Source organism: Typopeltis vanoorti, chromosome 17 (genome assembly GCF_054136105.1).
Source record: "Typopeltis vanoorti isolate ZY-2024b chromosome 17, IOZ_Tvanoo_1.0, whole genome shotgun sequence".
In the NCBI taxonomy this organism is placed as follows: Eukaryota; Metazoa; Arthropoda; class Arachnida; order Uropygi; family Thelyphonidae; genus Typopeltis; species Typopeltis vanoorti.
In genome coordinates, this window is record NC_143565.1 from 35,669,312 (window position 1) to 35,686,496 (window position 17,185).

At 33.3% G+C, this 17,185-nt stretch overlaps 1 protein-coding gene across 3 annotated transcripts in view; it reads left to right on the top strand.

Annotated features, from left to right (window-relative positions):
• Positions 1 to 17,185, top strand: part of ema (C-type lectin domain containing ema) — a 335,572-nt gene that overhangs the window by 91,824 nt on the left and 226,563 nt on the right. For all 3 annotated transcript variants that reach the window (XM_090407474.1, XM_090407476.1, XM_090407475.1), the window contains exons 7-9: positions 4,588 to 4,711; positions 10,945 to 11,134; positions 11,332 to 11,382. In XM_090407474.1, the coding sequence (XP_090263600.1) occupies positions 4,588 to 4,711; positions 10,945 to 11,134; positions 11,332 to 11,382 (365 nt within the window). The remainder of the gene's footprint in view (positions 1 to 4,587; positions 4,712 to 10,944; positions 11,135 to 11,331; positions 11,383 to 17,185) is intronic.

Consider the following 17,185-nt stretch of genomic DNA (forward strand, 5'->3'; position numbering starts at 1 on the left):
AAAATAAGAAAGATAAACATTGGCTAAACAAAAGTCATGGGAGGACTTTGGCAAGAACATAGAAAATAAATATCAAGGAGGTGGCAAGATATTCTGGAGGTTGTTGAAGAATCTCAGAAATGGAAGAAAGAGTGCTGTAAAAGGAATTAGAGATGATAAAGGTGACATGAAAATTGGAGAAAAAAATATCCTTGATGTACGGAGAAATTATCATATTTGCTTGCATATAAGATGCACTTTTTTTTTTTGAAAATAGGTCTGAAAAACAGGATGCATCTTAAACGCCGATACTCAGTTTTTTATTCCATCATGGGTCAACATCTTGGTGTTCAAGATTCAGGAAGAGAAACCAGCAGGGGGGGCACTGTAGGTGCCAGGGGGACAGAGCCCCCTAGTGTGTATGTATATATGTGTGTATATATATATATATATATATATACATACACATACAGGAAGACTAATTTGGACATACCTTTGTATGATGTTGCTGGTGGTCTTATTCAGTGGCATCCGCTGTATGGCGATATACATTTATCTGCTGTTGAAGTATGACTTAAAGGAAGGGGAGTTGGAAATGTGGGGATAGAGAGAGATGTGGGAGACCCAGGTTTTTTAAGGGTGGGCAAAGAATTCTTTGGGAGGGAGGTGAAAGACAGAAATTTTTGGAGAAGAAGGAGGATATGATGGGATAAGATCAGGGCTCATCATTATCCATCACACACTAACAAGCAGAGGTAAGGAAGTTGTTATTCCTCTTTATAAGGCCTTGATACATTTAAGTTGTTTACAGGGTTTTATAGGATAGATGCAGGGGAAATATTTTAGCACTTGGCTAGAAGCACCAGAACAAGATGTCATCCTTGGAAGTTGAATAAAGGTGTGGTTAGTAGCGATGTGAAGACTAGATTTTTTGGTTGGAGAATTATGAGTGGAATGAGTTGCCAGTGTTAATTGCAAGTGCTTTGTCTGTTTTGTTTGTTAATGGGTTCAAGGAGAGGTATGATAGATTGTGTGGATAGTTTGGGTCTCTTGCGATGAGTCTTTGGACTCCATGGAGGTGCCCATACAATAATAATAAATATGGTCTCACAATTACAACAAATGCTGCAATTTCCAGCAGCCTTTATATCAATAAAAACTTCATTAGCAATCATAGTCAGGAAATAACTGTAGGCATTATTCAAGTATTCATAGTATATATGTTACCACTAAATTGCAGAAATCAGTTATTCTGCAGATTAACTAGGGTGATCTGTTAACGTGCAGAAAATTGTTTCATTTCTCAAATTACCTAGGTAATCTGCAAATTACCTACTAGGCACTCATTAAAGTGAAAATAAGATCTTTGCTGGAACAACAGCAATTAAAAAAACTATAATACAAAGAATCAAATGGTTTAAAATATTATTACAATTAAGGAAATGAATTTGCAAAACATATGATAAAATTATGTTTACTTATTAGTGCAATCTAAAGATTGGTGACACTTTGAATTACATAGCAGTTGGTTTTTGCAACAAGCACACCTATTTGTGGTACATTTAGATTTACAGTCACATTTTCTGAAACCCTGCCCAGTACCAAGGGATTGTTTTATTGCTGTTTGACGTAAAGATATTTCTACAGCAGGGACATCTTCTTTCGACGACAAGACACTGGCGAAACCAAACTAAAAGTGGAGGGAGAGGGGGGAAGGAGTAGGGAAAGGAAATGAGGAATGGATATGATTTTATCAATGTCACAAAAAACTTCTAGATTTTATGCATAATATTAGGGGGGTTACAGCATCCAACCCCTCGTGTTCCGGACTGATAGGCTGATTCTCCTTGAATTCTGATGACTCGAATTTTGAAGACTCAACACTCAGGGTAGCCCCTGAGTTTCAAAACGTTTCAAAAAATGTGACATACAAATGTGACATAAAAAAAAGCTTATATATATATATATAGGGTAGATTGAGCACAACAAAGTTGATACTAAGATTTCAGTTTTAAGTTGCTTTTTTGTTATTTAAATCTAAATAAATTTTGTTACTCTTCTTTACTGTTTAAAGCCACATAAAATTGAATTCTGTGCTTCTTCTTTCATTAAAGAAAAACCATATACCTACTTCGAAAGGAGATAAAGAAAAAACTGTAGCCATAATGGATAAAATTTGATTGAGAGAAGGTAGCCCTCCTTTTATAGGTGGAATCCATATATCAAGAATATATAGATTCCATTTGTGTATTTTTGGTCTTCCGAAAATACACAAAAAAAGGTTGCCCTGTGAGACCCATTGTAAACTGTATTGATTCTCCTATACATCAGTAAAATTTCTCTCACATCTGGTGCACGTATTGGACCCTAGATCATTTATCAAAAATTATACACAACTTCTAGAAAATATCAAAGAGATTGTCTTACAAGCTTCTGCCTTCTAATCAGCATTGATATCTTTTCTCTTCACTAAAATCCCTTTGGCTGACACTGCCTTCTGTCTGAAGATATTTGAACTGGTAATATAATCAGAATACTTTAGCTGGAGAAATATCTATACATAGAGGGTTCCTTTATCTCCTCAACTTTGGCTGATTATTTAAACCATCTAGAAGCGGATACTTTTTCTACCATTCATCCTCAACCCTCTTTCTCGGTTCACTATGTGGATGATATAGTTTCCATTTGTCCTAATTCTAAAAGTGAATCAACTACATTCACCTTCAAGATTGAAGCTATAAGCTGTTTTAGCAACAGTGACAAGTCTTATTAAAATATCTTTCTCTATAGGTATTATTTCTGGAAAAATTCTCACTTTACTCCTGTAAGTAAATATTTTTTTTTTTATTGCTATTTAGCCTATTTTTGTTTAGGAGTACCCCATTTTATAATGTTGTTGCCTTTTTATTCAATTTTTAGGGCATTACTGATGTTTTAAAGACAGATACATGAAGAATAATTTGGACATACCTTTATAGGATGTATCCAGCAGCTGAGAAGATGTCTCCTGCCCACCTTCAACAAGCTCCTGAACACCCAGCTAAAATAATGTTTTGGAGTTGTTTTACACATGATAGTCCAGGATCACTTGTGCCTGTTGATGGTATGATGAAAAGTGACAATAAATAAAAATATTGGAGAAAAGTGGGTTCCACAGTTCCAGAAATGATCTCTGCCAACAGGATCTCGCTCCATGCCACACTTCAAAAAAAAAAAAAAAAAAGTGAGAGTTCTTCAAAAATCACATCCAATTGCTTCAGTGGGCAGGAAACTCTCCTGACATTAACCCAATAGAAAATTTGTGGGCTATAGTGAAAAAGAGACTTGGAAAATTAAACTGTGATACAAAGGATAACAATACATTAGAAAAATATGGTTTCAGGATGCAGAAATAAGAAAAATGTGTTCTGTATTGGTAGAGTCCATGCTTAAGTGAATTAATGAACTTATTAAGAATAGAGGAGCACACAAATTATTAGTTGAAGTCGGAGTTTAATTTTTGTACCTATTTTCTTGCAAAATTAAAATTTTTCTTTAAACTGTAAGTGTTCGGATTTATTTGTTCACTACTGTACATGTTTAGTGGTTGTCTTTTATCTTAAAATGAAAGATAAGGAAAGATACCTTAAAATTCTCACAGAACACAATTTTTTTTCATATTTTCTTCTATATTGAAGGAATACATTACATTTAACCTATATTTATTATCTGAACCACCACTATCTCAGTCATGGATGGGTTAGGGCAGTCTGAGGTTAGAAATCCAGTCTTCCTGTGGTCAGATGAAAGTGTCAGTTAAACTGCAGAAGGCTAACAAAGAAATGCATTGCATCGGAGTTTTAGTTGTTGTTGCGTTTATAAATGGCAGGCCTTTTTATGAAGGTGGATATTTTGATAAACTATTAGTTTGATATTTAATGTTGATTTTTTACAGTTTAAGAGTAAGTTTTTTAAGATATTAAAATATTTTGTAATTTCTTCTAATTCTGTTCATGGTATTTTTATCCCTTACAATGGCCATCTCACTAAAATTGATCCAAGTTATAATTTTAAACACACACACACACACACACACACACACACACACACACACACACACACACACACACACACACACACACACACACACACACACACACACACACACACAAAACACTCAAGGAATCAACCACCTCTGAGGTTTGTTAGAAATATTTGAATAATGTAAGTCTAAAGTATTGTTTTCTGTACTTGTAACATAATATCAAGAATGTTATGAAGCATGCTGGAAAATGCTGTTATATGCCATGTGTATCAACTTCCAAATTGTTCAATAACTTTATTATTGTATTATCTGTATTTGCTTCATTTATAGTGTACAGTCAACTCAATATAGCAAACTATAGAACCCCCAGAGGAGTAATTTGTTAAAATGGTAGTTTGCTATAGTAAATTTTTTTTAGCATAATATTGTAATGATGAGCTTTGATCGAGATTTTTTTTTTTTTAAATAGTGATGTTTGCTATAGTGAGGTGACCGTATAATAAACATTCTTCATGAATATCCTGAATGTTGTAATTCCTAATGATTTGGAAATGTTAAAATACTTCTAATTTTATTTTTTGCAGTTGATGATAAGGCTATGCTCAAATTCATTAGAGCCAAAACAGCAGCACCCTACTTTTCTAATTTGGTGTGGTTTATTGGTAGTCATATACTGGAATTAGATACTTGTGTTAGGAAAAATGCTGAGTAAGTTTATTATTAACATTTGTAGTGTGATAGATCAGTTATATATATATATATATATATATATATATATATTAGGGTTACCAAGTAATTTTCTAAACTTGGTTATTTTACTCCTAATCCCAAGTAAGCAAACAGTTAAGTTTGCATCTGAATGTGGTTCAAATCTAAAGGTGGTGCAACACCAGGGCAACTCATTGTAAAGGTGGGTAAAGCTCTGATCACTATTCTTAGTAGTTTCCATAATGTAAAGCACATCTCACTAAGAGATGTATACTGCAATACATTATGGGTGGGGTCACTACCCAGACTGGTTTCAACCTTTTTTGAGGTCTCCTCAGTGAGTAGCTAGACCTTAAATACCAAGGTTTTAGTAATACAGAGCCTTATCAATTTTACCTATACAAGTAAAAAAAATATATATAAAAAAATAAATAATATAAAAAAAAACTTATTTACATCTATATCTCCTCCAGAGATTCTTATTCAAAATAAAAACACCTTGTAGCAACAATATATATATATATATATTCAGATATTTTGCTATAAAGATGCTATAAATTTCTTATAGCATCATGCATGATCAAAAAAAAGCTATTGGAATGCAAAAGCAATTCGTTGTAAACGCATGCTAAATGTGCGGTGGCTATCTTATGCCCAGTATGTTTCAACTAGTTGGTTGAAACCAACACTTTTAGGAAATGGAATGAATGAGTTGGCAATTACAACGTTAAAAGTCAGTGTTTTACCATCATAGTTGCCTACTCGTTCATTCAGCATCCAGGTGGATGGCTAGTAATGAAGGGGGGGTACAACTGCAAGAAAGCAAATATTGCTCTTTAGATTAAAAACTGCAGTCAGTTCTGCACATTATTTATAGACAATGTGGAGATGCTATCTCCTCTTTATTTAGCTTGGATCTTTAAATGATCCTTAAGGTTTTTCAATTAGGAATCCTTTAGAAGATCAAAACATAAGAGCTGATTAAATCAAACTTAACAGATAATAGACCAGCTTAGAAAAAAACAGTTGATTATAAGCTAGTCATGTTACACCACATATGGATATATACCAGAAAATTATAATGGTAGAATTAAAAATATACTGGAGTGTATTAAGGGCTGCATTTCATTCTGAATCATGGTAGATGGCCTTTCTATACACCTCATGGTCTGGGAAATTCTGATGTCAGACCATATCAAATACATGTTTGTATTTTTATTATTATTTTTTTAAAACCTTGTTGCTTTTAATACAGATGTTGTTAGACTGTATCATATGTGTGTATTTTATAAACCTTACAGTGCTTAATACGTTTAGAATTTTCTAGTCGGACAAGCAGTTGGTGTGACCAACAGGCTGCAGTTTCAAATTCCACTCTGGCATGGATGTTTGCCAGTCTTAATATTCTAGACAAATTTCATTACCTGATGTGTAACCACCCTACTTATTTTAAGATCTGAAGTACCTTGAAAAAGTTCTGTGCTTGGTCTTTAGAGTGGGATTCCCATACTACTTAACTCTTAGTCTCTATATGTTATAGTAATAAATGTGTTATAAGTTGCTAATCTTTTATGGAATGGATTAATGTATAAAATTTATAAAACCCACCACAGATCCTAACAGTATTTTGGTTTCAATCTAGTATTTATATATCCTTGCATAGGTGCTTTTGAATTCCTGTAGTTTTCTACAAGAATTCAAAATGCTGAATATTTGCATTTAGTTAATTCCAGTTATATTAACTAGAATTATTTGAATGTTGAATGTCAGGTATCTGCCTTTCAAATAACTAAACTTTTAGCTCATCAGTTAGCACGTTGGCCAGCTTCTGGAACAGCATTATGTAACCATACTTTCAATTAACTGACCAGCAAATTGATTCTCTGGTGCAACTATGTAGTTGGGGGGGGGGGGAGCCTGTATTTTAAAATATTTCATAAAAAAAGTCATGTTCTTTAATTCAAAATTGGATGTAATATAACTGAATTTAATATACAATGTTTAAGAAGCTAAAATATAGATGACTGGTATCGTATTTCTCTTATGTACTAATGCATGACACTTAGAGCAAGGTCACATGGTTTAAATTATTAAGAGGAGAAATTAAGCCACATTGCATGCTGTGGAGATTCTAGAGTTCTTGTCAGACAAGGACTTTGAATACTTCAAACAGTTAATGGATTATATTGTCAGAAGAAACCAAATGGGGAAAATAGAAGCATCTATGCTACTGCTTATTGTGCATTTTTGTCTATATCAATAATACTATTTCAATGGATTTGAGATTATTCCAGTTTTCATTAACTTTAATAAAAAATTAAATTTTATAATCAAAAGAAACATATTACTCAACATGAATAATAAAAAAAAGTAGTGAGCAGTTTCACTTCTATTTCTGCTTTACACTGGTCCCTATGTGAAGCCCTGACATTGGCTCCAATACTGGAGTGGCATTTCATAGTTCCAAATCCATCTTTTCAGTATTATTCTCTTGATCATTCCTCATATTTTCCATAGCTTCCAAATCCAGGTTTTATTTTAAGCTACTAGATACTGCAGTTTAAAATACTGCAGTATCTAGTAGTTTAAAATAAAACCTGGTGCATATAATACTGATGCAAAATGCTGTATTTCATTTCCTGAAAGCAAATTATTTTCAACATCTTTCAGTCATAAAAGAGAACCATAAAAAGAACTTGCTTGAGAAATGTAAATTAACAGACAAAACACCAATACCTTAAGGTGTTTTTGTAAACCTGTACTACATAGAAAATATCCTTAGCCCACCCACAGTGCTATTTTTTTATTAATTTTATATTTTTAACATAGTCCAGAAACTCTGCTCTGGAGACCAAACATTTTCAAGCTATCTCAGGCCTTCAATAAGCAGGACACACCATTAAATGAAATTCATCTCTCATCCAAAGACAGTTGTGAACATCCATGGCAGTGTGTATTTCTTGAATAATTATTCAAATAAAATACACATTACTTTAAATATTTGTAATAATTTTATTGTAATATATATGTTGTAAAATATCGAAATTATGAAAGTGACCAAGAATTGATGTTAATGAAGATTATTCAGAGCTTTACAGTGTTATGCATGTGTGTAATGCAAGCTACCATTGCTAACATCGTGGTAGAGCAATTACGAAACAGAATTTCAGCTTCCCAAGAAAAGTACAAATGGTATTTCAGAGCAGTCATAAGAAATTATTTACTTCTAGCCAAAGAACATTCTAACAATGATATCACCAAGCATAGGAGTGCAGAATTTGGGTGGGATGCAGTCCACGTGATGTCATGCAACATTTCTTTGGTTAGCAATGGAGACCACAGACAAATAAGAGAGAGAGAGTGGAAAAAAAATTCAGTTATGGAGTTATATTATTACTATTATTATTACACAACACCTCTAGGGAGTCCTAAGACTCGTCGAGGGAGGGCACCTACTCTAAATTTCTCTGTCTCCATCATCATCTACACCACCACCATCTACTGCCTACCACCACCACTAGTATTTTCACAAACAATCGCACACATCCATGTCCATGGTGGGATTCAAACCCATAGCCTTTTGGCTGGAGAGCAGATATGCTAACCACTCAGCCGACCAGGCCTGCATACAGAATAGGGATCCAAAAACTTTCAGTTTAAAGCAGAACTTTTATGAAGTGCACAGACAGACTGTTAATTGTAATTGATATATGCCAATATTTTTCAAAACACTTATGAGGAATTTCTTCATTTCATTCAGGAATTAATGTCTGCTGACATTGGTGATCAGACAAGAGAAAACTGGATTAATATATGTTATCTCTTTTATGTTATACAAGAGCTTTTATTCTTCATATTGAATGGAAGTAGAAATTTCTGTTTGTTTAATATTCTCTTAATTACTGAAAGGGGAACTTCTGTTTCTTCATTTGAAGTCTTTTGTTGAAAGTGGAATGGATGACTAATCAACTTTGATCTGATAATTCAATACAAGGATTGATATTGAATATATCAATCTTTTTTGCATAGTCTGCTTAGTATAGTCAAGAAATTAATAGTGAAATTTTATTTGAAGTTGGAGTGCAGCTGTTGGATCAATATGACATCACTTATTGACCTATGTTCTTTTCTTGTTATGAGTTGCTTTTAGTTTAACTCAGTGCATCTTTGTTGTGCAGTTTAATTTGAAGTGTGTGTGTGCTCGTGTGAACGTGACTTAATATTAACTCATTTTCATGACGTGTATTTGTTACTAAATGAGTTGTATATAATTACTGTAAATAATATTGTTCATCTAAATTATTTATTTAGATAAACTGGAAGTAATTACTGACTAGCTATAATAAATAAAGATAAGGATCTCTGAATTGAGTTGATTGAGTTTGTTCACTTTCCTAACAGTGAACTCGTATTTTGGTATGCAAAAATTTAAATGATTACATAAAATTCTGAACAATATTACACATGTAAGCAGCAGGTTTGGACCTGCAGCTTGTTGGTTGGAGAGCAAATATGCTAACCACTCAGCCAACCAGGCTGGCCTTTCAATTACAGAAAGATTAACTTTTTTTGTTCTATGCCACCAGCCAGTATGTTGAAATTGTTATCAAAGCTGGTGCATTATTGTATATTGATATTTCATTCAGTTCTCTCCAGCCTAAGTGTATTTGTATATACGAATGGATGGATAGACATTATTATGCATTGTTACAAAGAATACCTAATAAAGAAATTTAAATAGAGATTTATTTATACTTGAAGAGCATTGTGTGCTGCTTAAAAGGACTAAATATACATGTCAATCCTGAAATTTCAAGTTTTTCTACCTATAATTTATAATCCCTGGGGGGGAAAAAAAGGATACAGCACGTACACTCATTAGCAGAGCACTTGCCACTTGTGATTCCTGATATTTCAAATTTCTGATATGTACTCTCAGGTGATGTACAAGATATAATGATAGTGACATGAAAAAGATACATCATTACTTTCAGATTTCCAGGATGAAGGCCTCTCCCATTGAGGGAGGTTTTGGGTCTACTACTCCCATGGTGACCCAGTCCATATTGGGAGAGTGTACCTATACTTGGGTGAATGAATGTATGAAGGTGGAAAACAATCGCAAACATCCATGCCTACATGGGATTTGAACCCGCAGCCTCTTGGCTGGAGAACGGATAAGCTAACCACTCGGCCAACCAGGCCGGCAATGTTATCTGTAAGGACTCCAATATTATCAGATTTAATATTTCATCTTCTAAAGGCACTTCTTACTGTGTCGTTCACCTAGATCTTGGTCTTCCTCTGGATCTTTACTATAAAAGCACTTGTTTTGCTAACTTTCCTCCCCTGTTCTGTTTAACTGACCATATCACCCAAATTAATCTCTGCTAATACATTCTTGCATGCTAACAATGATAAGTTCTTTCCTAATATCCTTGATTTCATTATGATACTGCAACTGATGCTATCTGTTCACTTATCTGATTTTTCTGGGAATTCATATCTTCATTCTCAGGTTTTTGATAAAGTGTTATTTTTAACTCAGCTCTAAGATCCACAAGTTAAAATAGGTTTGAACACTCATCTATATACAGCTAGTTTAATGTTTGACTAATTTCTCTTTATTCATTTGAGTTCCTACCATACAAGTTTTGCTAATTCTGTTATCTATTTGCAAATTTAACTTGTCATCTTAACTAATAATTGTGCCCAAACAGCTGAAATTCTTTTTACTTGTTCTATAGGTTCTCCATTCAGGATTCAGTTGATATTTTCCATTGTTTTTATATTGCTGATTTTTCATAGCAAATTTATTACAGTAGTTATTCAATTTAGTTAGGAAATCCTGCAGACCTCTGTTAGATTTATTTAGGAGTATAACATCTACATAAAGTAGAGCTGAAATTAACATCTTCAATTTTATTATCAGGTTTAATACCACTTCATAATGTAATCCATATAGATGATGAATAGCAGTGGAGAAAATGTTCATCCTAGTCTGACACCTGATTTAACATCAAGCTATCTCTTTTACCTCCTCCAATTCTACCTACTGACAACTCAAACCCTTGGTTAAAGCCATGCATGGATTACAGTTTGTGCCATATGCACTTAAATGTATGATGTTCCATGATGTATTTAATATGAAATAATTTTTTCTAGGAAATGAAGTGAGATATATTTTTGCTTAATAACTTTGAATTAATTTGAATTCTTCTTTTGCTTTCTAGTCATCAGAGTCACACCAGACTGTCAGATCTTGTTGCAGAACACCTTGATCATCTTCATTATTTGAATGATATTCTGTGCCTCCAGATTGATGCTCTCAATGATGTTCTTACTGATCACCTTCTTAATCGGCTGTTAGTACCACTCTATGTGTATTCACTTACAAAAAGAAGGCATCATTCCGAAGTTGAGGTACACAAGAATATTTTGAATTAACAAATAGTATAATTGCAACTAAATGTGTTTTTAGAAACATGTTAGTAATTTTTGCATAGTAACAGTATAGTAAATATGATTCTTGTTTTCTTTATCTAATGTATTTTATATTAAATTAAATTGCTCTCTTTAGATTTCCTTATTTATACATACTTTTTTTCTTTTCTTTTCAGGATGATAGACCTCATGTTAGTAGTGTGGTATCCTTGTTTTTGCTATCACAGGTAAGATTTAGGTAAATTTTAATACAAATAGCACCTGCTTATCCTCTTTGCATTTTTGCATGAAACAAAACATGAGCTGATTTTGATGAACCTTACTGTTAAAAACTTGAAGGACAATTACTGAACAATTTTTGATAAATTAATGACAATAACTATCACATTATTGTCATTTTGTTTTGTTGTGGTTACTTTTTTGATCATGGTGACAAATTCATTTTTCACTACTATCTCGCAAGTAATTCACTTTGAAAGGTGAGGCATACAGTGAAGTTATTTTTTGGCATGATTTATTTTTGCTTTTATGGAAAGTTAATTGTGTCCAACAAACACAATTCTGTATTTTTCTTCCCTTTTGTTAAGTAATGTTTTAATGTATACTTGGCTGCAGTGTTGCTGTTCATGCATTTCCTAGTGTGTTGATATATCCATTGTGCCAAATGTCATTTGGGGATGTTTTTTGTAGTATCATTCTCTCACAAGGTTTTAATTTCTCTTTGTCTTTGAAATTCAGTATTACTGTAACATTGTTTATTCAAATGTAAAATGGTTGTCTTCTTTTTCTTATATCCAGTACTTAGATTTTTGTTGTCTTGACATTGTGACTATCTTAAAAAAAAAAAAAAAAAAAAATGAACACTGAAAAATAAATATCTTGCATCTAAACTTTGCTATGATTTGGAAACTGTCTTGTTTTGCTGTCATTTGAGTATTAGATTGTCTTCATTAGAATAACATCTACTGTTATATTAAATTTGGTGCAAAGTGAATAAATAACATTTCTTCTTTGCCATTTTATGTGATATGTTCAATATAACAAACATAGAATTGAAAGAATAGAATTTGATATTAAAAGATAATTCAAAAGAGCACTTGTGAATTAACTTCATTATGAGCGCATTTTTGGTGTGTTCAGAGAGAGAGAGAGAGAGAGAGCAGTATTTAGGTGTTGACCTAGAAGGGGACCCCCACTTCAATGAGGTTTTAGATTTCCTTTTTGAAGTAATCTGCATAATAATATATATTTTAAATGATGCAGTTGACAAAATAGATAATCGCTGATTGCATATTCCTCCCATTTCTGGGAGGATATACAATCTGCTGCTATGATCAATCACTCTGATCATAGCAGACATATTGTGAACTCGATTATAATCGTAACAAATCACTGTAAATAAATCATTCAGACCAAAATCTCAAAATCAATTCTGCTTAAACACAATTCAGACAAATATAGGTCATTAAGTGGTGTAGCAAAAAACAGAAGCGACCCCCACCATATAATGTGTGTGGGGTGGGGGGGGATGTAACAGAAACCAATGTTTAATTCTACACCAAGTTTGGTCTGCATTCAGCAAAAATCTCACTGCCATGGAACTGGGATATGACATGCTTTATGCCACTGCTTCCCAAACTTCTGGATGTCAGGGCCCCCTTTGCAAAAATTAAAATATTTCATGCCCCCCCCCCCCCTAAAAAAATCGCAATAGAGAGATATATTATTATAATATTTATTTTATTTATATTCAATACAAAACATACATAGCGAATATTGCAAAAATCAAATGCATATATTACATTTTTTGCCTCTTATCTCAGGGTTAAATTTTTTAACGTAGAATAGATCAAATAATATCACCTCTTACGGATACTGGCACACCACAGACTGATAACATGAAATTAGTGAATATTACCTGAATAAGGGAATCCTTATTCCCTTATTCAGGTAATAAGGGAATAAGGATTCCTTCCCAAACTTCTGGATGTCAGGGCCCCCTTTGCAAAAATTAAAATATTTCATGCCCCCCCCCAAAAAATCGCAATAGAGAGATATATTATTATAATATTTATTTTATTTATATTCAATACAAAACATACATAGCGAATATTGCAAAAATCAAATGCATATATTACATTTTTTGCCTCTTATCTCAGGGTTAAATTTTTTAACGTAGAATAGATCAAATAATATCACCTCTTACGGATACTGGCACACCACAGACTGATAACATGAAATTAGTGAATATTACCTGAATAAGGGAATCCCCGGACCAGGAACATTTTTCTCTTTTGTGACTTTTCTCCCTTTACGGTAATTAAGCCTAACACGAACAGACAGCAAAGACAGGTTATTAAAATGTGCATATGATTGGTGCGGTATTAACAAAAGATCGTGCAACCAAAACAGCATTTCAACTGACAATTGAGTTGAAATGCTAACTCTCTTCAACCGAATTCCATATGTGAAACTGCCATAACATTCATTATATATGTATACATTACTTAATTTTAACACGTTAGGTTGAATTTTATTGCTGCCTTGGGAAGTCGAACTCGCACACATCTAATTAATAACAATAGTTTTTAGTTAGATACTGTGTTTCCCCATGCAACATATGGTTTTGTTTCAGTCTATACAGCATAGTTTCTGTATGAGGGGACATGCGATTCATTAATTAGTGTGTTTTTATCCCAGTTGTCTCTAATTGCACTATTTGTTGAGAAATATATTACAGACTCTTCATACCTTATTCACTGGCATAATAAAAGTACTTGTTTTTATTGCCTCTGCAGTATAGTGGCTGTTAGGGAGGGCATGTTGTTTACCACTGCAAGGGAGTTACTATCTCCCCACATGAACTTGTTTAAGCTTTTTTTCATGTGCGAAGTATATGCGAAACTTTTATTGGTAACAGAAAACTAGCTCGGATGACAGTGATAATATAAAACGAGTTTTGATATGTCTACACTGATATAAAGTCAATATCAACAGTCCCTGATTACGAATGTATGATGAAAGGGAGAGGAAGATTTGGAGCTTCCCTGGAGAGCATTCGAAGTAAATACAATTAACCACTGCTTTGAAATGAAACATATGAATAAGCAATATTTACTAATATTCGTTAAGCGCCGAAATACGCAGGAAGCAAAGTTCGTGAACCAACACCAATGTGTGAATTTTTCCATTAAAATATAAAAAAATAACATAAAAGAAATAATAAATAATAAAAGTTAAATACGTTTCTTTTAAAATAAAAAAACTACTTAGTCTTAAAACATTTTAAATTTGTTTTCATTATTTCACGGCCTCCCCCCTCAACAAAACCTACAGCCCCCAAGGGGGCCGCGGCCCACAGTTTGGGAAGTGCTGCTTTATGCCACAGAATGTGACAGCAGCAACTGGCATTGTTTGAATGCTTGCACATTAGTTAACGGGTTTTTTTTTTGGTCACTCCATTCATATGTACTAGTACTAAAGCACTTCTGTTGTGTGTAATTTATTTCTAGTCTTATACGAAATTTGGACCCCTGCTCTGTAAGTCTGATTGACTTATGAAATTTGGGTTATATTGTTTATTTTAATAAATCTGTTTTTTTTAGAAACATATGGTTTCCATATTGGAAATTAAACGAAGATTTGCTAAACCACCAAAATATTAGTGTTCATAATTCATGGTTAACCAGTATAATAAGCTACAGTCATCTCTTATTTATAGAAAACTCATAAGGACAAAGGAATAGTTTTCTTCTGCTGTGAGCATGTTGCTAATGACAATGCATTTTTTTCGTTATTTCATTTAAGAGGGGATTTTCTATAGCATTAGACTAGTCTATATTTATTTTTTTATATCACACTCACATAGGAATGGCTGCAAGGCCTATAACAAATGCTGTATGTGGATTGGGTCAAGAGAAAAGTGTTCTTTAAGAGTCCTTTCCTTCATGCTTACATGGTGATCAGAATACATCATGCAAATTATGGAAACAACCATTTTTTACTCTACTGTGTTAGAGTAAAAACTTTAGTTTAATATAAACTAAAGGATGTTTGTGATTGTCTGTGGAAATACTAGTGGTGGTGGTGGTGGTGGTGGTCGGCGGCAGTAGATGGTGTTGGTGTAGTTGCAGTCAGTTGGTGAATTGAATGGTGGAGACAGAGTTGTAGAGCAGGTTCCCTCCCTCGATGAGTCTTTGAACTCCCTGGATGTGTCAAATAATAATAATAATAATAAACCAAAATAAACACTCAACGTTTAGACCTTCACATTAAGGTCATCATCTGGAGCACACACACAGAAATAAGCTGCATTAATCTACATGGAATGCTAAAGTTACTGACCAACTGTTACAACTATTGGCCTGACCTCTGGTGGAAACAAAAAAATCTTACTACATCAAAGCTAGAGTCCTATTATTATCTATTAGGTTACAAACTTAAATTAAGCTGAAGCAACATGTTTCAAAAAAGGAAAAAAAATTAATTAAAAAAAAAATTACACATATAGATTACAGCCAACTGGTATGGATAGTGGCCAATAAAAGCTGAAAAATTGCTTAGTCTTAAAGTCAGGGCTTGCTGGATTCTTGGGATTTTTATGTCACTATTATTGTTAAGATTGTGGTGGTTAATCAAAATTTCACAGGCTTTTTTAAATTTCTGTTCATACCAGGTTTTTGTATGATGTGATGAGCAAGTACTTTTCCAAAGAGTGTGATCTGAGAGGCCTGCTTTACCAAAATTGTTAAATTTAATGTGTTGTTTGTGCTCTTTTTTTTTTATGGATGGGGGATTGTACGTCCAGTTTCCCCGATATAAGGTAAGTTACAGGTGCAATAGATTGCAAATTTTTTTTTTTTCATCAGAGGTTAGGCCAATAATTATAACAGTTGGTCAGTAACTTGAGCATGCCATGTAGATTGTAGTGCAGCTTGTTTCTTTGTATATGTGTATACTCCAGATGATGACCTTAATGTGAAGGTCGAAATGTCTAGTTTTTATTTTGGTTTATATTAAACTAAAGTTTTACTCTAACACAGTAGTTGCTTCCATGATTTGCATGATGTGTTCTTTAAGAGCTGGAGATTGTAGTTCTCGGGGTATACTTCATTGGGAAGGCTGTTCCACAGAACTGAGGTAGATGAAATAAAAGAGTAATAGTAGCAGGCTTGGTGAGTTTGCATTTCAACTTTCAAAGGATATTGGTCTGCTATTGCTCATGTTGCTGTAGGTTTTGCAGAAATGGGGGCATAACGGATGCATAGTTTTGCTGAACGGTACACATGGCAATATCTGTAGCAGTAACAGTGTGGAAACTAAACCATTTGAGATCAGTTTACACACTGTCATGCCACAGAAGACTCCATGAAGTCAGAAGACTTCATGTTGATACCCATACAATGATAATGCCTGTGCAGGTGCAATACTTAGTGTGTGTGGTCTTGAAACATTGTTTAGCCTTGTTTTGTTTTCCTTCATCCCTCTGCTGTAGTTCATTATACATTAGCATCAGAAGTAGTATTTCTGATGTTATTGTGCAATTTCAATTCATCATCGACATAAATCATGTCGATGTGAAGAATGCAGTAATCGCATCTAAAATGTGATTACTGCATTCTTTGTTCAAGTGTGTTTTACGTGCTTGGACAATTTTTTTATTGCCTTTTCGCATTTCAAGTTTCTGATTACTTTTTTCTTTCTGAAGTACATGTGCTTCTAATTTGCATATTTTTGGAATATTTTCTACCACCATTTTGTTATACATAAAAATATAACGGAAAAACTCACGTAGAAAAATTATTTAATGGTATAATTTTCGCCCGTGTGTCACAGGCATCTTCAGTACAATTAGGCACAAAAATTAAACATTAACTGACAATTCCAAAAAGCGCCACCTAAGTAGCTGGTGTAAGATAACTAAAAAGGTCAATAACTTTCCTAAAAAAAAAAAAAAAAAAAAAAAAAAAAAAAAAAAAAAAAAAAAAATTAATACAATAAAAAGTTAGGAAAGATTAGCTGATTTGTAAA